General features: G+C 37.7%; 1 protein-coding gene across 5 annotated transcripts in view; it reads right to left on the bottom strand.

Annotated features, from left to right (window-relative positions):
- Positions 1–22,727, bottom strand: part of Dmxl1 (Dmx like 1) — a 135,517-nt gene that overhangs the window by 103,849 nt on the left and 8,941 nt on the right. For all 5 annotated transcript variants that reach the window (XM_051200966.1, XM_051200968.1, XM_051200967.1 and 2 more), the window contains exons 2-3: positions 15,315–15,440; positions 4,927–4,998 (exon numbers count right to left, since the gene is read on the bottom strand). In XM_051200966.1, the coding sequence (XP_051056923.1) occupies positions 4,927–4,998; positions 15,315–15,440 (198 nt within the window). The remainder of the gene's footprint in view (positions 1–4,926; positions 4,999–15,314; positions 15,441–22,727) is intronic.

Here is a 22,727-nt window from a genome sequence, read left to right as displayed (position 1 = left end):
ATATACTCACAGTTTTAGACAGTCCTAAGGTAAGAACTTACTAATAATTTATAAAGAATAAGAATAATTATATTACTTCTATTTGCAGTGCTGAGGATGGAGCTTACAGCTTTGCACACACTAGGCAAGCACTCTATCCCTCTATCCCTGGCTACATCCCCAGCACCAACAATAATCCAAAGTACACCTCTCATAAAGAAACACCATCTCAAAAGAATATTCTAGAATATATTTTAAAAAAAATATATCTTTTGTATAAGGATCTAAAGAATGTTTGAAACTATATTTCAGTATCAACAGATTTGTTCAACTCTGTTCTTTCCAATTTTCCCCTTCAAGGGGAAATATTGTGTATCAAACAACTAGCCCGATCTTATTGAGTACCTTACATTACTATATTCATCAAGAATACTCAAGATGGGCAGTGGTGGTGCACCCCTTTAATCCCAGCACCTGGGAGGCAGAGGTAGGTGGATCTCTGTGAGTTTGAGGACAGCCCAGTCTATAAGAGCCAGTTGAAGAACAGGCACCAAAGCTACACATTGAAACTGTCTCAAAAAAAAAAAAAATACTCAATTTGATTAAAAAGAAAATATAAGAGTTTTAAATTAATCTATTCTTATAAATAAATCCATGTTAACAAAACCAATTTTTCATTCAACAGGTAGTTGCTGCACACAGAAAAAAATATTGCAGAATATTTGTATACAGTGTAAAAGATGTGTCTCTGCCTAAGGCACCTTGTTATTGGTATAATAAAGATATGAAAAGTCAATAGCTAGGCAGTAAAAAAAGAGGGACTTCTGGGCAGAAGGAAGAAGAAAGGCGGAGACCTAAACAAGATGTAAAGCAAGTTGGACATCCATTACAGAGTAAAGATAAATGAGCTATGTGGCAGATTGTAGATTTTTAAAAATATGGGTTAATTATAGTTTAAGAGTTAGTTAGGAATAAGCCTAAGCTAAAAGCCAAGATTTCATAATTAATGATAAGTTTCCATGTCCCTATTTGGGGCTGGCAAGCTGATAAGAAAGTACTACTAAAATTGACATTCAATGTGTGGCATGACCACACTGATGGAGAAGTAATGCAGGCCAGTGTCACCACAGTGGCTACCTGGGCCTCTCTGCAGCACTCACAACAGTTGAGTGGGCTCAGCAACTTCCCAGAGCTGGAGTGGTAAACACAGTTCCCACCAGTACCCCTCCTCCCCACAAGGCTAGGCTCTCAGGGAAACAAGGAAGGCAGAACAGGTCATTAGAGTCACCAGGAGATCAAGAGACACTGTTGCATAGCTGCTTTAAGAGTTGGCTCACTAGGTCAGAGAATGCCAGAGGCACTTAGTAAAGCCAGATTCAGACCTAAAAACAAACTACTAAATAGGTATAGAATACTTAAAAATGTGCTTAGGTGATGAAGAAAGAAAAGGAAATGGGTACAGACCTTCATAAAAAAAAATAGTTTAAAACTAACAGTAACGTCTAATGAAAATAGTATAAAAAATAAGCCATGTAAAAATGGGAAATACACAAGGGTGCCTGGATACAGTATGCTCTTTTGTTGACTTTGAATTTTTTAAATGTTAATGTGTAAAAAGCCAAATAGCTTGAGAGACATTGGATTATGGAACCTGTTAAATTAAACCAACCCATATATTTTAAGAATTTCTTAACTTCAAAATGGAACTCATAAAATATGTTGTGCTGGGGGAGAGGCTATGTGTTTATTTTCACAGGAAAAAAAAAAAGGTTATGGTTCTCTTCAAAATTAATGAAGATCAGACTTGATTGAGGGAGACCTCCTGAAAATCTTGGCTTCAAATATAGAGAAAGAAGCCAAGAAAGGTGTTAGGACAGGTGCCGTATATATTGATCGCTTGACATGGGAAGAGCTCTGAGACTAGATGAGACATGATAAATCTTGTTGGCTACAGAGTCCTCATGACCTATTATTACATGCCATCCTATCATAAGACATGGATAGATTTATAGTATCGTTAGTTTATATAGACCAAACAGACTTATAAAGTTGACAGATGCCTTTTACCTGCTCAAACATAAAACAAAAAATCATCTTTAGCTGACTTTAGCGGCAGTGTGTACACTTCACATTCTATACTTGTGTTAATGCAAATGTTACCTTTAAAACTTTGTGTATTTCCAAAAACTAAACAAAAAAAAGGACCAGACACCAAGGAAAGCAAGTAGCCTAAATGATTCAGCCTCTTACAATGTCTGTTGTAGTTTTCTTAAAATAGCTTGAGAGAATTTCTTAAAATTCTGCATACAGAGCAACTTCAAAACTTCTGGTTGAGATGGTCCAGGCTCAGACTACACCAGGTGGGACTTCAGACAAGTTCTACACTTTCCATTATCTCAATTTTCTCAGAGTCCTCTAAAGACACTGTCAAGCCCAGACAACAGTGAGTAATTTTAAGAACAAAACTCCTACATCCCTCAGAGATGGGATGTGTTTTTTTGGTCATTTCATGGATTATGGATGTTTATCATTAACGGGGGTGAGGTTGCAAGTTGTCACTGGTCATAGTCATAGAGGAAACTAAACAAAAGAGATTTGATTCAGGGAGCTTGTTCTGAAAAGAAAAAAGACAGATATAGGGATTATAGGATAAAAGGGTAGATTACTGAATCACTTTTAACTAAAAGAAAGCAACGACTAGTCTAAATATTTTACACTGGTATGGATTTTTGTATACTAATACAAATTTAAGGTTATTTTTGCTATAATGTATATGATTCCACTCTTGCTTATGATATTTTTGCATATTGATAAAAATGTAAGGTTTTTTTTGTTTTAACATAACTATATATGTTTCTTATTTACAGTACTGTACCTATGCAGCTCATTTTAATATGTAATGTAAAAATTCTAGCCCTTAAAGGCCATTATTACAAACTATATAATATAACTAAGAAATATTGAAGTTATTCATCTATAATAATCAAATTATAGCCATGTTAAGCATGTTTTCAAGGTCAAACAGAGATGTATTTTTAAGATGGAGAGATGGTCTTCAAACACTTCAGAGATCCATGGAATAAGGCATTTACGATGTTTTAACAACAGGGCTTTTCATGACAGTGAGACACATCTGCTCCTGGCAGTACCAACTTATTTCAAAAAAGGATGATGGGTATCAAGAACATCCATATGGAGTTTTTTTTATTGTGGCAAAGTTACCCACCGAGCAAGAAACTGCCCTTCCATTCCCTCAATTGCTGATAGTATGCTGTCCAAAACGGGGATGGGGGGGGGAGGGAGACACTGGAGAGATGGTTCAGCTGTTAAGAGCACTAGCTGCTCTTCCACAGACCTAAGTTCAATTCCCAACAACCATATGATGGCTCACAACCATCTGTAAAGAGATCTGGTGCCCTCTTGTGGCCTGCAGGGATACATGCAGTCAGAACACTGTATTCACAATAAATAAATCTTAAAAAACAAAACAAAAAAAAACTAGTTGGAGACAAATCTAAGCTAAAGGTCAAGCTTTCATAATGAATAAGTCCATGTGTCATTAACTGGGGCTCACAGCCCTGATGGGAAAGTACTACTACAGTTCTTGGAATGGTAACCTCCTTTAAAATACACTTTTAAGATTTGGCAGGATGGCTCATAGTAAAGGCTGCTGTCAAAATAGATCTCTTGTACTCATATAATGAGAGGAGAAATGCCTGTAAATTGTCCTCTGGCTTCCACAGTTGGCTTCTCTCCAGTTAAATGTAATGAAAACTTTAAAAGTATAGTTTCATACTGCCAATCAATACAGAGATAAGGCCCTCTAATACTGGATTAACTAGATAATCTATAGACATTAACAGATAACAGAGAACATTTTGGAAACTCTTCATGAAACTGAATGATGGTGAGTGCCTGACAAAATGGCACATAGCTGTAAACCCAGCACCTGGGAGGATGAGACAGAATAATTGAGAGTGCAAGGCTAATCTGAACTCACAGTGACTTCCAGGCTTGTCTCAAAAAGAGGGGGAAAGAGTAGGGGTGGGGGGAGTAATTTGTAAGACATTACTGACTCAAGCAAAAATGACCCCCCAAATCATCAGAAGCTATATATTGGTATTTCTACACTTAAAACACTATTTAATTCTCTATATTCCTGATATTTACTGTATCACCCTATTAACAATTCAAGAAAAGATGATCATGCATGGCCTCTAGTAAGATCACATAGGTAAAACCAAAAAAAAAAAAAAAAAACAAAACAAAACAAAAAAAAAAACAAAACAAAAAAAAAAACCTGTAACTTCTATCCTTTTCTTTCACTTCACTATGCTGATGTTTTCATAAGGCTTAAGAATCACTGGTTTAATATTTATGATTACTACAAAAACATGCAAAAGAATGTGGCTCATTTGTTATATTTACAAGTATTAGGTAACAAGCTTTCTAATTTCTTATATATTTTCCTTATAAAGAACATTTATTGATATGATAGCAACTATATTACACTACAATAAAATCATAAAAACAAAGTCCTAAAAATAGCTTAATACCAAAAGCAAATCATGTAATTGTAAGAATAATAAACATGAAAAGGCAGAAAACTGTGTAAGTGTGCTCTATAAACCAAGAACAAAGCACCACTTATCGCTAAACAACAGTGTCTGATAGTAGCAATAAAGTAACCTACAAACTTTCAGTTATCAATTCTTTGCCTATTATGAAATAAAATTGTCAGAAGGAAAACAAAACACTTAACAACATTTTGTTGACACAATTGTATAATTCAATTACAAAACAAAATTTAATTATATTTTAATATGAACACTGGACTTAACATTTATCTTCAATTATAGTCCACAGCTTATACAAGTATATCAAATGAGCATTTTGACTTTTTATACTACAAGTATTTCAATTCCTAAAAGAAAATAAATTACTGACCAAATTCTTCCTTTTTTTCCGAAGACTGACTGGTTCAAAAACAGAGACAACATTTCCATAGGATGCTGCAATCTTTTAAAAAGAAAGACAATTAGAAATAGATTAACATGGATCAAAAAAGCAAATGAAGTAACTGTTGTAATTACATTTTAAATATGCAAATACATTTCAGTCATTAGTACTTGAGAATCCCAGCACAGCTTCCTTGTGCATGTATTTCCAGATTTCTCTATCTGTATTTACAGTATATAACACTATTTTCTAACAGTCCTGTGCTAAATAGTGAAAAGAACATTCAAAGATCACTTAATATGAAATAAACAATTAGTATGTAATATATAATGTTATTTTCCTCACAGAAGGAAGCAAGAAAATATAACCTTGCCAAATATGAAATCTCACATTTTAAAATGACTTTTAAGATTGTCTATCTTAGGAATCCATAATTATACCAACAAATAATTTAACTTCCTAAAAATAAAACTTAAACCAGGTAGTGGTGGTACATACCTTTGATCCTAGCACTTGGGAGGCAGAGGCAGAAGGATCTCTGTGAGTTGGAGACAAGCCTAGTTTATAATAGCTAGTTCCAAGACAGGCTTCAAAGCTACACAGAGAAACTCTGTATCGAAAAACCAAAATAAATAAATAAATAAACTTATCTATTTGTTATTATTATTATTTTACATGTCGATCCCAGTCACCCCTACCTCCCTCCCTCCATCCTTCTTCCCTTCTCTGCCCCCTCATATGCACCCTGACCATCCTCCTCTCCCATCCCTCTGCCCCAATTCCACATGTAGATCAATGCCATCCAGGTGGGGTCATGTAGATCGGTCAGGTCAAGTCATTTGAAATAGGGACTAGGACTACTCCCATGTCTCTAGGTTAAGGCAGTATCCCTGCATAGGGGATGTGTGCTCAAGGTCCTTTTGTGCACCAGGAATACATCCAGGCTCCATTGTCTGGGGTCCTTTAGACTGCTCAGTCCTTCTGAGACCCATATTTAGGGGGGCCTGAGTCAGTCCCATGCTGGATTCCAAGATATCAGTCTGGGAACCCATTAGCTCCTCCTTGTTCAGGTCAACTGTCTCTACGTGTTTCTGCAACCTGGTCTTGTCCTCTCCCTCTGCATCTGGATTCTAGTTTGACTCAGTGTTTAGTTATAGGTGTTTGCTTCTGTTTCCAACCAGTATTAGATGAGGGCTCCATGGATAAGTTAGTTGTTGATCTCACTATCAGGGAAGGGCATTTATGGTAGTCTTTCCATCATTGCTCAAATTGTTAGTTGGCAGCAGTCTTGCAGGTCTCTAGACCTTTCTTTAGGTTCAGTTTTCTCTTCAAACCAATAATGGCTCCCTCTTTTAAGTTCTCCCCCCCCCCCCCATCTTCTATTCTTACCCTGACACGATGTTCCTAGTTGCACATGCTATCCTCTCCTCCACCTCTTTCTCCTACTTCTCTCTCAATTCACTGGCGACCCCCACTTCCTCTGGGCTATGAGGGACTAGTCCCTTCCCCCTTCTGCAAGGGACCTTATATGTATCTCTTAGAATACACCTTGTAATCTAGTTCCTCTGGTGGTGGGAATTATAGGCTGGTGATCCTTTGCTCTAGGTCTAAAATCCATATATGAGCGATTACATACCGTGTTCCTCTTTTCGTCACTGGGTTACCTCATTCAGAATGGTTTCTTCAAGTGCCATCCACTTGCCTGCGAATTTCAAGATACCATTGGTTTTTTTTTTTTTTTTTTTTTTTTTTTTTTTTTCTGCAGAACAGTATTCAATTGTGTAGATGTGCCACATCTTCTTTATCCATTCTTCAGTTGAGGGGCATCTAGGTTGCTTCCAGATGTTTACTATTACAAATAATACTTCTATGAACATAGTTGAGCACATGTCTTTGTTGCATGGATGTGGATCATTTGGGTATATGCCTAAGAGGGGGATTGCCAGGTCCTGTGGTAAACTACTTCCCATTTTCCTGAGGAACCACCATACTTATCCCCAAAATGGCTATATGAGTTTACACTCCTACCAGCAGTGGAAGAGTGTTCCCTTTCTCCACATCCTCTCCAGCATGAGTTGTCATTGGTGTTTCTAATTGTAGCCATTCTGGCAGGAGTACAATGGTATCTCAAAGCTGTTTTGATTTGCATTTCCCTGATAGCTAAGGATGTTGAGCACTTTCCTAAGTGTCTTTCAGCCTTTCTGATTTCCTCTATTGGGAATTCTTTCTTCAGTTCTGTACCCCATTTTTAAATAGGGCTATTTGGTGTTTTGTTGACTAGTTTCTTGAGTTCTTTGTATACTTTGGAGATCAGCCCTTTGTTGGATGTAGAATTGATGAAAATCTTTTCCCAGTCTGTGGGCTGCCGTTTGGTCTTGTCCACTGTGTCCTTTGCCATACAGAAGCTTCTAAGTTTGAAGAGGTCCCATTTATTAATTGTTGCTCTCAGTCTGTGCTCCTGGAGTTATGTTCAGGAAGTGGTCTCCTATACCAATTTGTTCAAGGTTCCTCCTGCTTTCTCTTCTAAGAGGTTCAATGTGGCTGGATTGATGTTGAGGTCTTTGATCCATTTGGACTTGAGTTTTGTGCATGGCGATAGACATGGGTCTATCTGCAGTCTTCTACACACCAACATCCAATTGTGCGAGCACCATTTGTTGAAGATGCTGTCCTCGCCCCATTATATTCTTTTAGCTGTTTTGTCGAAAATCAGGTGTTCATAGGTGCGTGGATTAATATCAGGATTTTCAATTCGATTCCATTGGTCTACCTGTCTATTTTTATGCCAATACCAGGCTGTTTTCAGAACTATAGCTCTGTAGTAGAGCGTAAACTCAGGAATGGTGATGCCTACTGAAGTTCTTTTATTGTACAGGGTTGTCTTTTGTTTTTCCATATAAAGGTGATTATTATCCTTTCAAGGTCAGTGAAAAATTGTGGTGGGATTTTAATGGGGATTGCATTAAATCTGTAGATTACTTTTAGCAAGATTGCCATTTTTACTATGTTTAACCTACTTATCCAAGTGCATGGGAGATTGTTCCATTTTCTGGTATCTTCTTTAATTTCTTTCCTTAGAGCCACAAAGTTCTTATTATATAGGTCTTTCACTGGTTTGGTAAGCATTACCCCAAGGTACTTTATGTTTTTTGTGGCTACTGTCAAGGGTAATGTTTCTCTGATTTCTTTCTCAGCTTCTCTGTCATCTGAATAAAATAGGGCTACTGATTTTTCTTGTATCCTGTTAGTTGCTGAAGGTGTTTATCAGCTGTAGGAGTTCCCTGGTAGGGTTTATTGGGTCACTTATGTAAACTATCATATCATCTGCAAATAGAGACAGTTTGACTTCTTCCTTTCCAATTTGGATCCCCTTGATCTCCTTTTGTTGTCTTATAGCTTTAGCTACAACTTCAAGTACGATACTGAAGAGATATGGAGAAAGAAGGCAGCCTTGTCTTGTTCCTGATTTTAGAGGAATCACCTTAAGCTTCTCTCCATTCAGTTTGATGTTGGCTGTTGGTTTGCTGTATATTGTTCTTATTATGTTTAGGTATGTTCCTGTTAGCCCTTACCTCTCCAAGACCTTCATCATTAAAGGGTGTTGGACTTTACTGAAGGCTTTTGCAGCATCTAGGGAGATGATCACATGGTTTTTTCTTTTTCAGTTTATTTATATGTTGGGTCACATTGATAGATTTTCGTATGTTAAATCATCCCTGCAATCCAGGGATGAAGCCTACTTGGTCATGGTGGATGATTTCTCTGATGTATTCTTGAATTTGGTTTGCCAGTATTGTATTGAGTATTTTTGCATCGATGTTCTTCAGGGATATTGATCTGTAGTTTTCTTTCTTAGTTGTGCCTTTGTGAGGCTTGGGTACAAAGGTTACTGTGGCCTCATAAGAAGAGTTTGGCAATGAACCTTCTGTTTCTATTGTGTGGGAAAATTTGAGGAGTATTGACATTAGTTCTTCCTTGAATGTCTGGTAGAATTCTTCACTGAAGCAATCTGGCCCTCGGCCTTTTTTGGTTGGAAGGCTTTCAATGATTGTTTCTATTTCATTGTGTGTTATAGGTCTATTTAAGTTGTTTGTCTGTTCTTGATTTAATTTTGATAAGTGATAGTTATCCAGAAATTTGTCCATTTCTTTTGAATTTTCAATTTTTGTGGTCAAAGTATGACCTGAAAATTGTCTATTTCTATTGTTATGTTTTCCTTTTTGTTTCCGATTTTGTTAATTTGCATGTTCTCTCTCTGCTTTTTCATTAGTTTCGATAAAGGTTTGTCTATCTTGTTGATTTTGTCAAAAAACAAAACAAAACAAAACAACTCTTTGTTGCATTGATTTTTTTTGTATTGTCTTCCTGGTTCCTATTTTCTTGAGTTCAGCCCTGAAATTGATTATTTCCTGGTGTCTACTCCTCCGATGTGAGTTTGTTTCTTTTTGTTCTAAGGCTTTCAGCTGTGCTGTTAATTCTCTAATGTGATTATCCTCTGTTTTCTTCATATGGGCACTTAGTGCATTGAACTTCCCTGGTAATACTGCTTTCAAGGTGTCCCATAGTTCGGATATGTTGTGTCCTCATTCTCATTGAATTTTAGGAAGTTCTTTATTTCTTTCTTTATTTCTTCTTGGACCCAGGTGTGGTGCAATTGCGCATTGTTCAGTTTCCATGAGTTTGTAGGATTTCTGCGATTTGTGTTGTTGTTGAATTCCAATATTAAAGCATGGTGGTCTGATAAGATACAGGGGACTTTTCCAATTCTCTTGTATCTGTTGAGGTTTGTTATGCCACCTAGTATGTGGTCGATTTTAGAGAAGGCTCCATGTGGAGCAGAGAAGAAGGTATATTCTTTTGTGTTTGGATGGAATGTTCTATAGATGTCTGTTAAACACAGTTGAGACATTAACTTCTGTCAGTTCTTTTGTTTCTTTGTTGAGTTTCTGATTGGCGGTTCTGTCTAGTGGTGAGAGTGGTGTGTTGAAGTCTCCCACTAGAAGTGTGTGAGGTTTTATATGAGCTTTGAGTTTTAGTAGCGTTTGTTTTATGAATGTGGATGCCTATGTATTTGGGGCAGAGATGTTCAGAATTGAGACTTTGTGCTGACAGATTTCTCCTGCAATGAAAACGAAATGACCATATTCATCTCTTTTGACTAATTTTTGGTTTGAAGTCTAACTTGTTAGAAATTAGGATAGCCACACCTGCTTGCTTCTTGGGTCCATTTGATTGGAAGATCTTTACCCAGCCCTTTACCCTGAGCTAATGTCTGTTTTTGAAGCTTAGATGTGTTTCTTGTATGCAGCAGAAGGATGGATTCTGTCTTCGTATCCATTCTGCTAGCCTGTGTGTTTTTATAGGTGAGTTAAGAACATTAATGTTGAGGGTGAGTAAGGACCATTGATTGTTAATGCTTGTTTGTTTTAGATTTGTTGTTGGCAGTGTGGTATTGTGAATATATTAGTTCTGATTTACCCTTGGGTTCTGGTGTAGTTAGATTATCTGTTGCCTACATCTTTGTGGACATAGTTAACTTCCCTGGGTTGGAATTTTCCTTCCAATACTTTCTGTAGGGCTGGATTTGTAGATACATATTGGGAAAATGTGGTTTTGTCATTAAATATCTTGTTTTCTCCAACTACAGTGATTGAGAGTTTTGCTGGGTATAGTATCCTGGGCTGGCATCCGTGGTCTCTTAGTGCTTGTAGAACATCTATCCAGGACCTTCTGGCTTTGAGGGTTTCCATGGAGAAGTCAGATGTAATTTTGATAGGTCTGCCTTTATATGTCACCTGTCCTTTTTCCTTTGCTCCTCTTAATATTCTTTCTTTATTCTGTATGCTAGGTGTTTTAATTATTATATGTCGAGGGGTTTTTTTTTTCTTTGGTCCAGTCTATTTGGTGTTCGGTATGCATCTTGTACTTTCATGGGCATGTCTGTCTTCAGATTGGGAAAGTTTGTTCTAGATAATTTTGTTGAATATGGTTTTGGCACCTTGGAGCTGGGCTTCTTCACCTTCCTCAATGCCTATTATTCTTAGGTTTGGCTTTTTCACTGTGTCCTACATTTCCTGGATGTTTTGTGTTAAGGATTTGTTGGATTTATGATTTTCTTTGGTCGATGAATCTATTTCCTCTATTTTATCTTCCGTGCCTGAGATTCTCTCTTCCATCTCTTGAATTCTGTTGGTTATGCTTGCATGTGTAGTTTCTGATCTTTTGCCCAGTTTTTCTATTTCCAGTATTCCTTCAGTGTGTGTTGCCTTCATTTTCTCTATTTCAGTTTTCAAGTCTTGAACGATTTCCTTCACCAGCTTAATTGTTTTTTTTTTTTTTTTTTTTTTTTTTGGCTTTCTGTACTCTTTACTTTCCTTAACATATTTGTTCATTTCTTCCACTTTTTTGTTTGTTTTTTCTTCCATTTTTTTAAGGGATTTTCTCACATCTTCTTTGAGGGCCTCTATCATTTTTATGACAATTTTTAAGTTGTTTCCTTCTGCTTCATCTGCTTTGTTTTGTCCTGGTCTAGTTGGTGTAGATTCCCTAGATTCTGGTGATGTTATGCTTGTCTTTCTGTTGTTAGGTGTTTTCTTGTATTGCCATCTTCCCATAGCTTCTTCCAGTAGGTGTTGTTGGGGTCTCTCCCTCTCTCTATGGCCCCGTGGGCTTATGTGGATCAGAGGTTCGATGTCTGTAGCTCTGAATAGTCCAAGCTCTCTAGGAGGTCTCTCCACAGGCAGGGGCCCAGCGATGGGGGTCAGTGATCAGGCTCCAGCAGAAGACTGGCGATGGGGATCAAAGATCTAGAAGGCTGGATTCAGGATGTTCCTTGTGCCTACAGGCAGATCTAGCCTGGGCCTGGTACTCTCCAGCAGAGGTGAGGCCTCTTTAGTAGAGTCCCTGCAATGGGGGTCAAGGATCCTACCGGTGGGAACTCAGAGTAGTCCTGCAGAGATAGGCAGATCTCTGGGAAGGGCATGGGGCTCCAGTAGAGGACCGGCGGTGGAGGTAAGAGACCAGGCAGGTGGAAATTATAGGTGGTCCCGCGTGGATAGGCAGTTCTCCTGTGTTCAGAGCCGCTCTTGGAAGTTCCCTGAAGGTGTCTGGCCTGTTGGCTCGACCCTCTGTCCCAGTGCTCAACCAGAGCGGTGGGACAAGGGGCAGGGTAGGACACAGGGTAGGGGGAGGGCAGGCTCTTGGTGGGGGTCAGTGGGGGTGTATCAGAGCTCCAAGAGTGCTCTGGATGGGGACAGGACACAGGAGCAGGGGGATCTGGGGCCAACCCAGGGAGTTCCGGGAGGAGGGTGTAGGGGAGAGTCCACCGGAATTGGTCCCAGACTCACCTCTAGCCAAGGCCTGGCTACAGGGCTAAGATCTATTCTTAATCAATTCCCTGAAGTACAATTTTTAACCTTTTTTTTTTTTTTAATTTTCTTCTTTCTTAATTTTTTGACAGGGATACATGACTTGAACCCAGGGCTCTGTGTATGTACCTGTGACTGAGTTACATGCTTAATTCTTTCTTAAATTTACTCTTTAAATAATCAACTAAAATGGGCATAATGAACCCCATCAAAATATCAGAAATCAGTTAGACATGGTGGCAGAAATCTATAATTTCAGAATTTGGAAAGGCTAAGGTAGAAGGATCACAGCTTACGGATCAGCCTTGGATACATAGGTGAGACTATCTCAAAAACAAGACAAAAATTAAACCAAACAGATTAAAAAAAAAAATAAATACATAAGTACAGTAGATAGCTGCCCTCCAGAGGCAGAGGTGAGCTGGTATCTGTGAGTTCAAGGTCAGTCTGGTCTACAGAGAGTTCTAAGCCAGCTACCAGGTAAACAACAGAAATACATAAAAGAATAATATAGTCTAATGGCAGGGGACTAAGAGTTGAAGATATTATATATACAAAATTTTAAAACAAATATTTTAAATGAACTGAACTGAATTTGTAGAATACACAAATCAGCATTACCACGATGAGCTAAAAAAATCCTGGACTCTAAGCATGATTTGGTTTTGAAAATACAAGTAAGTATTCATTCAATTTTAAATGAAGGCATATTATGAACACAGTTATAAAGATTAAAAGAAGCAACAGATATTTGCAGATGACTCATGACCAAACTAGCTGGAAACATTCTTTATAACAGAATGATGAACATAAGACTAAAACAGATAGGTTGGAGCCATATTACACAATGATTCCTGCCAATGTGAACAACTTGAAATTTTGCAAGGTAATGAGAAGTTAAAAATAGCTCAATCTGATAAACAAAATATGCATATATATGATTTCTCAGAATAATTTGGTGAATACAAAGAAAATATGTTGATAAAATACTGGTGCTGATGTCAAGTAGTATTCTCTTCCTTAAAGACAGAAGTACCTTACCACCAGACCCTAAAAATTTTCTTCCTGACACTTTAAGGACCTAGTCACCTTTCCTTAGGCAACTGTGTGGTCTCCTACTCCCAGGAAGCCACTATATGATGTCAACCCTAGTACAGATACAAGATGGGCTCGGCATGCTACAGCCCAGAGCTCCTGGACTCAAGAAATCCTCCTACTTCAGCCTCCAGAGTAGCTGGGACTACAGGTATGTGCCATCCTGACTGGCTTCTTCATACTTTAAGAAAGGCTTTGTTATCTGTTAAAAAGGAAACTGACCTCTATTTTTATTTTGATCATAAAACCAAATGACTTCATACTAACCTAGACAACCATATAACTCAGTGAATCTTCATTTTAAAAAAATCTCCTGCTGGAAGCTACCACATTTCCAACATTAATTAGCTCTATGAATCTGAATAAGATTTAAGTAAGTTTTTAATAGTAACAAGAGATTAGAGAAGTACAGAGCAAACACTAAAAGCATGAAAAGCAAAATACAAAATGAAACAATAACAAAACTACCTCTCTGAATTTTAGAATTCTAAAGAGCAGTCATGAATGCAGCTCTGTTAAGGTCTACACAAGTGGCAGACATATGAGAGACATTTGTAATTATATTGAAAAAAAAAAGGCTATACAGTGATAAAAGACAATAACAGTACAACAAACAGGTAAAGACTGAAACAGAAACACCTTTTATCAAACTATTATTAGGTGGGTCCCTAACATGCTGGTGCATGCCTTTAATCCCAGAACAAAAACGCAGACAGAGCTATGAATTCAAGGCCTGCATGTTCTACATAACAAGTCGCATGCTAGCCAGATCCTGTCTCAAAATAAATAAATAAATAAATAAGCCTAATATTCTATACTTATTTGGTGTTATTTCAAGGTATGTATGTTGCCTGGTATGACTCCTAGCAGGACACTCCACACAACTATAGCTAAAATAATCAACAAGTACTAGATGTTGTTTCTTTTTTATTTGCTGTAATTATTTTACTTTCAACTTAATATTTTTACTTTTCATATGCAAATAGAAGTCCTAGAAGTTTTTCTTAGGCCTAACAATTAACAAAAAATTCCAGATTTTAGTAGTGTATGTATTCTTTCAATGTTTTCCAGAAGTTACTAGAAAAATATTTGCATACAAAGAATGTCTACCAAATGATTTCTCTTTTAAAAATGTTATTGTTTTCCTTTTTAAGAATGCTAATCTCTCAGGAGACTTTGTTTTATATTGATGTTTTTTATTTGTTTGTTTTTTGAGGCAGGGTTTCTCTGAACATCATTAGCTGTCTTAGAACTCACTTTGTAGACCAAGTTGCCCTTGAACTCGAGAGATCCAACTGCCTCTACCTCCCACGAACTGGGATTAAAGGCATGTGTCACTACCACCAAGCCTTGATTTTCTTTTCCATGCTTACAGGTAAAAAGCATTATGCTTTTATCTCAATTAGTAGAAAAGATTATGTTACATCATAAAATTATAGAATTCCTAACTGAATGTGATAGTTCATGCCTGTAATTTCAACATTCAAGAAACAGACAATGGGATTGCTGTGAGTTCAAGGCCAGTCTGGATTACATTGTGAGTTCTAGGACAAGCTGGATTACAATGTTACCTTGTCTCAAAAATCAAGAATGGGCTGAAGGGATGGCCCATTGATTAAGAGTACTTGCTACTATTGCAAAGGACCTACTTATTACAGAACCCAGTTAAGCAGCTCACAACCAACTGTTAAGTCCAGGTGCAGGTAATCCAAAATGCTCTTTGGGCATCAATTGATAGGTACTTTAAAACAACAAAAGATCATCATCAGAATTTCTGACACTCCAAAAATGCACCTTAGAGAGTCAAAGAAATATATAGCTTTATCCTTAGAAAGGTCTTAAATGAATAAGAAACATGTATTTCTGACATACTATACTTAAAACGCATCTACATGTTACCACAAGATTACAAACCTTGCCTTGTTGCATTGAACAGTCTACACATCCCACTTGAATATTTCCATGCTTAGCGCCTGGGATGATCTGTAATCTTTCAAAATTACTTCCCAGTATTACAATGTCACATCCAGATGCATAGGCCTAAAAAAGTAAAATAAAAATTATACACATTTCAAGAAAATATATAGTAAACATTAAATATTTTTAAAACACATATATTTTAATTGCCTCTGTAACATCCTTTATTAAAATAATATGTATTTCTTCCTATATGTAAATCTACTTCAAATCAGCCCCATCTGAAAGCAATCACATGCATTTCTTCCATTTTCACTGAATGTTAACATCCCTGTTTGTAACTTCATCATCTGTCTGCCTTTCTGTTAGCAATCCAATTGCTTACATCCTTGTTTGTTTTCAAACCAAACCGACTTCTAAAGATGTTTATACATTAAGTTATAATCCCTGCTTAAATGCTTAAATTTTAAAGTTTCTCACTACACTTTCAATAAAAGCCTCAACTCCTTACCAGGGCAGTACCCGAACTGACTATCCTTCTACAAGCTCATCTCAGGCACTTTGACTGTTTCCTTTCCTGACCTTACACTGCCCTTCCTTCTGTTACTTTTTCTATCTCAAGGTTACTTATCTGACTTTTATTTTCTTGGTCTTTGTCTACCTCAGGGCTTTTTAAAACTTTTTCCAACTTAGAAATTATTACATGTCCCAAGGTACACAGATATATAAAATAGGTACAAAAATCAAACACTTAACAATAATGTTTTAAAACAATTATTTGAATCTTAACATTTATAAACATTTATAAAAGGTAAAAGCAAATTTGTATTAGTGAGATGGATATGCTTGGTTTTTATGCAAAAAAAACCTTGACTGAATATTTGATGAAGAAAATATACAGCATCTTGTCTAATATTTTTCAGTTTACTGATACCTTCATTTTATAATCCTTAATTTTGAGAAAGCCATTTTAAATAAAATACACAGCATAAAAGAGCAGAAGTACACTTAGAGAAATTTCAGAAATTGATGGACATTCTGTCCTAAGAATAAACCAAACTTCATTGATTTCTGGTAAAACTCAAGTTAGCAGCTCAAACACAAAATTTAAAATAAAACATTATTTAGACTAATCTGAATGCTTTCTTAGATTTCTTAGGACCACCTGCATTGGTGTGGTGATGCCCATAATGTGCTTAGTCTTTAGAGCAGCTGACCATCCCACACTCTCTCTGTACCACTTGTTCTCATTGTATTTACTACTCTATACCTCTCTAGCTGCTTGGGATGTAGGAGACACAGGATATCATAGATCCTAGAAATAAAGAACTAGGCTATAGTTTAAAAAAAAAAAAAAAACATCGCTGGGTGGTGATGGTGAATGCCTTTAATCCCAGCACTTGGGAGGCAGAGGCAGATGAATCTCTGTGAGTTTGAGGACAGCCTGATCTACATAATGAGTACCAGGACACCCAGATCTATGTACAAACCCTGACTCAAAATAAACAAAGGAGGAACAGCTAATCTGACTAGAGACTTCTACTTTAAGGCTTTAGGAATGAGAAGTTAGCTAAATACTAAGGTCTTTTTGCAAAAGCAGGAGTTGAAAAGTTGCTTGGAGAATGTGTAAAAATGCTTGGACATAAGAGAAAGTATTTAGGATTCCTAATGCACAAATTGAGAATAACATAAATAATACAGCTAAAGCTTAAGAAGGCAGGTTCTACAGGCAATAGACTAAAATATATATATATCTGAAGAGATCACACTTATCTGAATGTGCCTTCTGCTCTGGCAGTGTTAAACTGAAGATAAACATGACTGCATAAAAAGACAGATATTAAAAGGCTATTTCACTAAGGTAGTAAGAACAAAGATAAGAGGTCTGAAAATTATTTAGGAGGTAGACTCTACAGGACTTAGGAAAGTGTTGGAGGAGGGGGTGCTGAGGATTCTATCAAGCCTATAGCTTAAGAAAAACAGATGGGAGCCAAGTGGTGGCAGCACACATATTCTCAATCCCAGTACACAGGAAGACAGACAGGCAGGCAGGCAGACAGAGAAAGAGCGAGAGAGAGACTTGGGAAGTAGAGGCAGAATTAAATTTTAAGGTCATCCTCAACTACATATAGAATTCAAGGCCAGCCTGAATCTCACACACACACACACACACACACACACACACACACACACACACACACACACACACACACACACACGAGAGAGAGAGAGAGAGAGAGAGAGAGAGAGAGAGAGAGAGAGCAGCAAGGCTGAGGGGAACACTTTGGGTGGGCCTTTTTCTGTTTTCTCACTGGGTAGTGAATGATAGAACTATTCTCAAGGAATGATATGGGAAAACAAACAAAAAAAGGTGGGAGGTTCCTGGGCCCTCCCAGAGACCAGCCTATCCAAGCAGGACCATCCTGAGTCCCTGACTGCTGGGACCCCCATCACCAGGCCTCTGCTACCTCAGCTAGGGAGTGGCAGGCCCTGGCTAGATTCCCCCTATACACCCAAGAACATCCTGAGTCCCTATCTGCCAGATGTTTGTCCCCTATCACCAGGCCTCTGCTGCAGATCAGTCTGGGACCAATTCTGGTTGAATCACCCCACAAACACCCTTCTGTGGGAACTCCCTGGATTGGCCCCGAATCTTGCTCCCCCCTGTGTCCAGTCCCCACCAAGAGCACTCCTGGTACTCTGATACACACCCCTCCCCCCAAGAGCCTGCCCCTCCCAGAGATCCACCTATACAATCAAGATCATACTGAGTCCCTGCCTGCTGGAACTTTGACACCCATCTCCAGGCCCCTGCCTGTGGAGAGACCTCCTAGAGAGCTAAAACCACTCAGAGCTACAGACATCAAACTCCTGACCCACCTAAGCCCACCAGGGGAGTACCACAGAGAGAGAGAGAGAGAGAGAGAGAGAGAAAGAGAGAGAGAGAGAGAGAGAGAGAGACCCCACCTGCACCTACTGGAAGAAGCAATGGGAAGACAGCAATACAAGAAAAACATCTAACAAGAAAAAGACAAGCACGACACCATCAGAATCTAGGGGCTCTACACCAACTGGACCTGAACACCACAAAGCAGATGAAGCAGAAGAGAACAACTTAAAAATTATCTTCATAAAAATGATAGAGGCCCTCAAAGATGATGTGAGAAAATCCCTTACAGAAATGGGAGATAAAACAAACAAAAAAATTGGAAGAAATGAACAAATTTCTTAAAGAAAGTACAGACAGCCAAGAAAAAAACAATTAAACAGGTAAAGGAAATGGTTCAAGATTTGAAAACTGAAAGAGAGACAATTAAGAAAACACAAACAGAAGGAATACTGGAAATAGAAAAACTGGGGAAACCATATGAAACTACAGACACAAGCATGACCAACAGAATACAAGAGATGGTAGAGAGAATCTCAGGCACAGAAGATAAACTAGAGGAAATAGATTCATCGACCAAAGAAAATTGTAAATCCAACAAATCCTTAACACAAAACATCCAGGAAATGTAGGACACAGTGAAAAGGCCAAACCTAAGAATAATAGGCATAGAGAAAGGTGAAGAAGCTCAGCTCAAAGTGCAGAACACATATTAAACAAAAACATTGAAGAAAACTTTCCCAATCTGAAGAAGGAGATGCCTATGAAAGCACAGGAAGCATACCGAACACCAAATAGACTGGACCAAAGAAAAAAGACCCCTCAACACATAATAATCAAAACACCTAACACAGAATAAAGAAAGAATATTAACAGCAGCAAAGGAAAAAGGCCAGGTAAAATATAAAGGCAGACCTATCAAAATTACACCTGACTTCTCCATGGAAACCCTGAAGGCCAGAAGGTTCTTGTTCTACAAGTACTAAGAGTCCACAGATGCCAGCCCAGGCTACTGTACCCAGCAAAACTCTCAATCACTATAGATGGAGAACACAAGATATTTAATGACAAAGCCAGATTTCCACAATACATATCTACAAATCCAGCCCTACAGAAAGTATTGGAAGGAAAACTCCAATCCAAGAAAGTTAACTATGCTCACAAAGACATACGCAATAAATAATCCCACTTCACCAGAACCCAAGGGTAGAGCAGGGCAAATATATTCACAATACCACAGTCAACAACAAATCTAAAAAAAACAAGCATTAACAATCAATAGTTCTTACTTCCCCTCAACATTAATGGTCTTAACTCACCTATAAAAAGACAGGCTCACAGAATGGATACCAAGGCAGAATCCATCCTTCTGCTGCATACAAGAAACACATCTAAGCTTCAAAAACAGACATTACCTCAGGGTAAAGGGTTGGGAAAAGATCTTCCAATTAAATGGACCCAAGAAGCAAGCAGGTGTGGCTATCCTAATTTCTACCAAGTTAGACTTCAAACAAAAATTAATCACAAGAGATGGAAATGGCCATTTCATATTCATCGCAGGAGAAATCCATCAGCACAAAGTCTCAATTCTAAACATCTTTCCCCCAAATACAAAGGCACCCACATTCATAAAACAAACGCTACTAAAACTCAAAGCTCACATAAAGCTTCACGCACTTCTAGTGGGAAACTTCAACACCCCACTCTCACAGTGAGACAGGACCACCAGTCAGAAACTCAACAAAGAAACAAAAGAACTGACAGAAGTTAATGTCTCAACTGGGTTTAACAGACATCTATAGAACATTCCATCCAAACACAAAAGAATATACCTTCTTCTCTGCTCCACATGGAGCCTTCTCTAAAATCGACCACATACTAGGTGGCATAACAAACCTCAACAGATACAAGAGAATTGGAATAGTCCTCTGTATCTTATCAGACCACATGCTTTAAAGTTGGAATTCAACAACACAAATCGCAGAAACCCTACAAACTCATGGAAACTGAACAATGCGCAATTGCACCACACCTGGGTCCAAGAAGAAATAAAGAAAGAAATTAAGGATTTCCTAAAATTTAACGAGAATGAGGACACAACATACCCAAACTTATGGGACACCTTGAGAGCAGTGTTACCAGGGAAGTTCAATGCACTAAGTGCCCATATGAAGAAAACAGAGGATAATCACATTAGAGAATTAACAGCACAACTGAAAGCCTTAGAACAAAAAGAAGCAAACTCACATCGGAGGAGTAGACACCAGGAAATAATCAATTTGAGGGTTGAAATCAATAAAGTAGAAACCATGAAAACAATACCAAAAAAAAAAAAAAAAGATCAATGCAACAAAGAGTTTTTTTTTTTTTTTTGACAAAAATCAACAAGATAGCCAAACCTTTATCCGAACTAACCAAAAAGCAGAGAGAAAACATACAAATTAACAAAATCAGAACTAAAAAGGGGTACATAACAACAGACACTAAGGAAATCCAGACAGTTTTCAGATCATACTTTGAAAACCTATACACCACAAAATTTGAAAATTGAAAGGATATAGAAACATTTCTGGATATCTGTCACTTACCAAAATTAAATCAAGAACAGACAAACAACTAAAATAGACCTATAACAATGAAACAAAAGCAGTCATCAAAAGATTTCAACTAAAAAAACCCAGTGCCAGATGGCTTCAGTGGAGAATTCTACCAGACATTCAAGGAAGAACTAATACCAATACTCCTCAAATTGTTCCACGCAATAGAAACAGAAGGTTCTTTGCCAAACTCTTTTTACGAGGCCACAATAACCTTGGTAACCAAGCCTCACAAAGACACAACTAAGAAAGAAAACTACAGATCAATATCCCTGATGAACATCGATGCAAAAATACTCAATAAAATACTGGCAAACCGAATTGAAGAATACATCAGAGAAATCATCCACCATGACCAAGTAGGCTTCATCCCTGGTTTGCAGGGATGGTTTAATATACGAAAATCTATCAATGTGAATCACCATATAAACAAACTGAAAAAGAAAAACCATATGAGCTCCTCCGCCGGCTATTGGCCTGAGTTGAAGGACAAGTTACTGGGGAAAAGGATTTCTATTTTTGTTTCCACAGAAAATGAAAAGATGTGGATTCCTTCCAGACTAATGTGGTTTGATCACGCCAGACCGCCTGAAACAGAGTACAAGCTGATCCTACATTCAAAACAGCTGGACAAAACAGCCCTACAGACTACAGCCAGGATATCTGAATCTTTTTCGAATCCCCCAAGACAGCGCCCCTTACCAGCAGGAAGTAGTTTGGAAAGAACGACACCCAAATTCCCAAATATTGTGTATAAATGTTTGTTTTCATTTAATTGGACTGTTATATAAAATTAAATAAAATTAAAAAAAAGAAAGAAAAACCATATGATTATCTCCCTAGATGCGGAAAAAGCCTTCGACAAAATTCAACACCCTTTCATGATAAAGGTATTGGAGAGGTCAGGGATAACAGAAACATACCTAAACATAATAAAAGCAATACACAGTAAACCAACTGCCAACATCAAACTGAATGGAGAGAAGCTTAAGACGATTCCTTTAAAATCAGGAACAAGACAAGGCTGCCCTCTCTCTCCATATCTCTTCAGTATCGTACTGGAAGTTCTAGCTAAAGCTATAAGAAACAAAAGGAGATCAAGGGGATCCAAATTGGAAAGGAAGAAGTCAAACTGTCTCTATTTGCAGATGATATGATAGTTTACATAAGTGACCCAATAAACCCTACCAGGGAACTCCTACAGCTGATAAACACCTTCAGCAAACTAGCAGGATACAAGATAAACTCAAGAAAATCAGTAGCCCTACTTTATTTGGTCGACAAAGGGGCTGAGAAAGAAATCAGAGAAACATCACCCTTTACAATAGCCACAAACAACATAAAGTATCTTGGTGTAACACTTACCAAACAAGTGAACAACCTATATATTAAGAACTTTGTGTCTTTAAAGAAAGAAATTAAAGAAGATACCAGAAAATGGAAAGATCTCCTATGTTCTTGGATAAGTAGGATAAACATAGTAAAAATGGCAATCTTGCCAAAAGTAATCTACAGATTCAATGCAATCCCCATTAAAATCCCACCACAATTCTCCACTGACCTTGAAAGAATAATAATCAACTTTATATGGAAAAACAAAAGACCCAGGATAGCAAAAACAACCCTGTACAATAAAGGAATTTCAGGAGACATCACCATCCCCGACTTTAAGCTCTACTACAGAGATATAGTTCTAAATACAGCCTGGTATTGGCACTAAAATAGACAAGTAGACAAATGGAATCGAAAATCCTGATATTAACCCACACACCTATGAACTCCTGATTTTTCACAAAACAGCTAAAAGTATACAATGGGAGGAGGATAGCAGCTTCAACAAATGGTGCTGGCACAACTGGATGATGGTGTGTAGAAGACTGCAGATAGACCCATGCCTATCGCCATGCACAAAACTCAAGTCCAAAT

The sequence above is a fragment of the Phodopus roborovskii genome, unplaced genomic scaffold, assembly GCF_943737965.1.
Source record: "Phodopus roborovskii unplaced genomic scaffold, PHOROB, whole genome shotgun sequence".
Lineage (NCBI taxonomy): Eukaryota > Metazoa > Chordata > Mammalia > Rodentia > Cricetidae > Phodopus > Phodopus roborovskii.
Note: the sequence above shows the minus strand (reverse complement) of the source record. Positions and strands in the feature narration are given on the sequence as shown.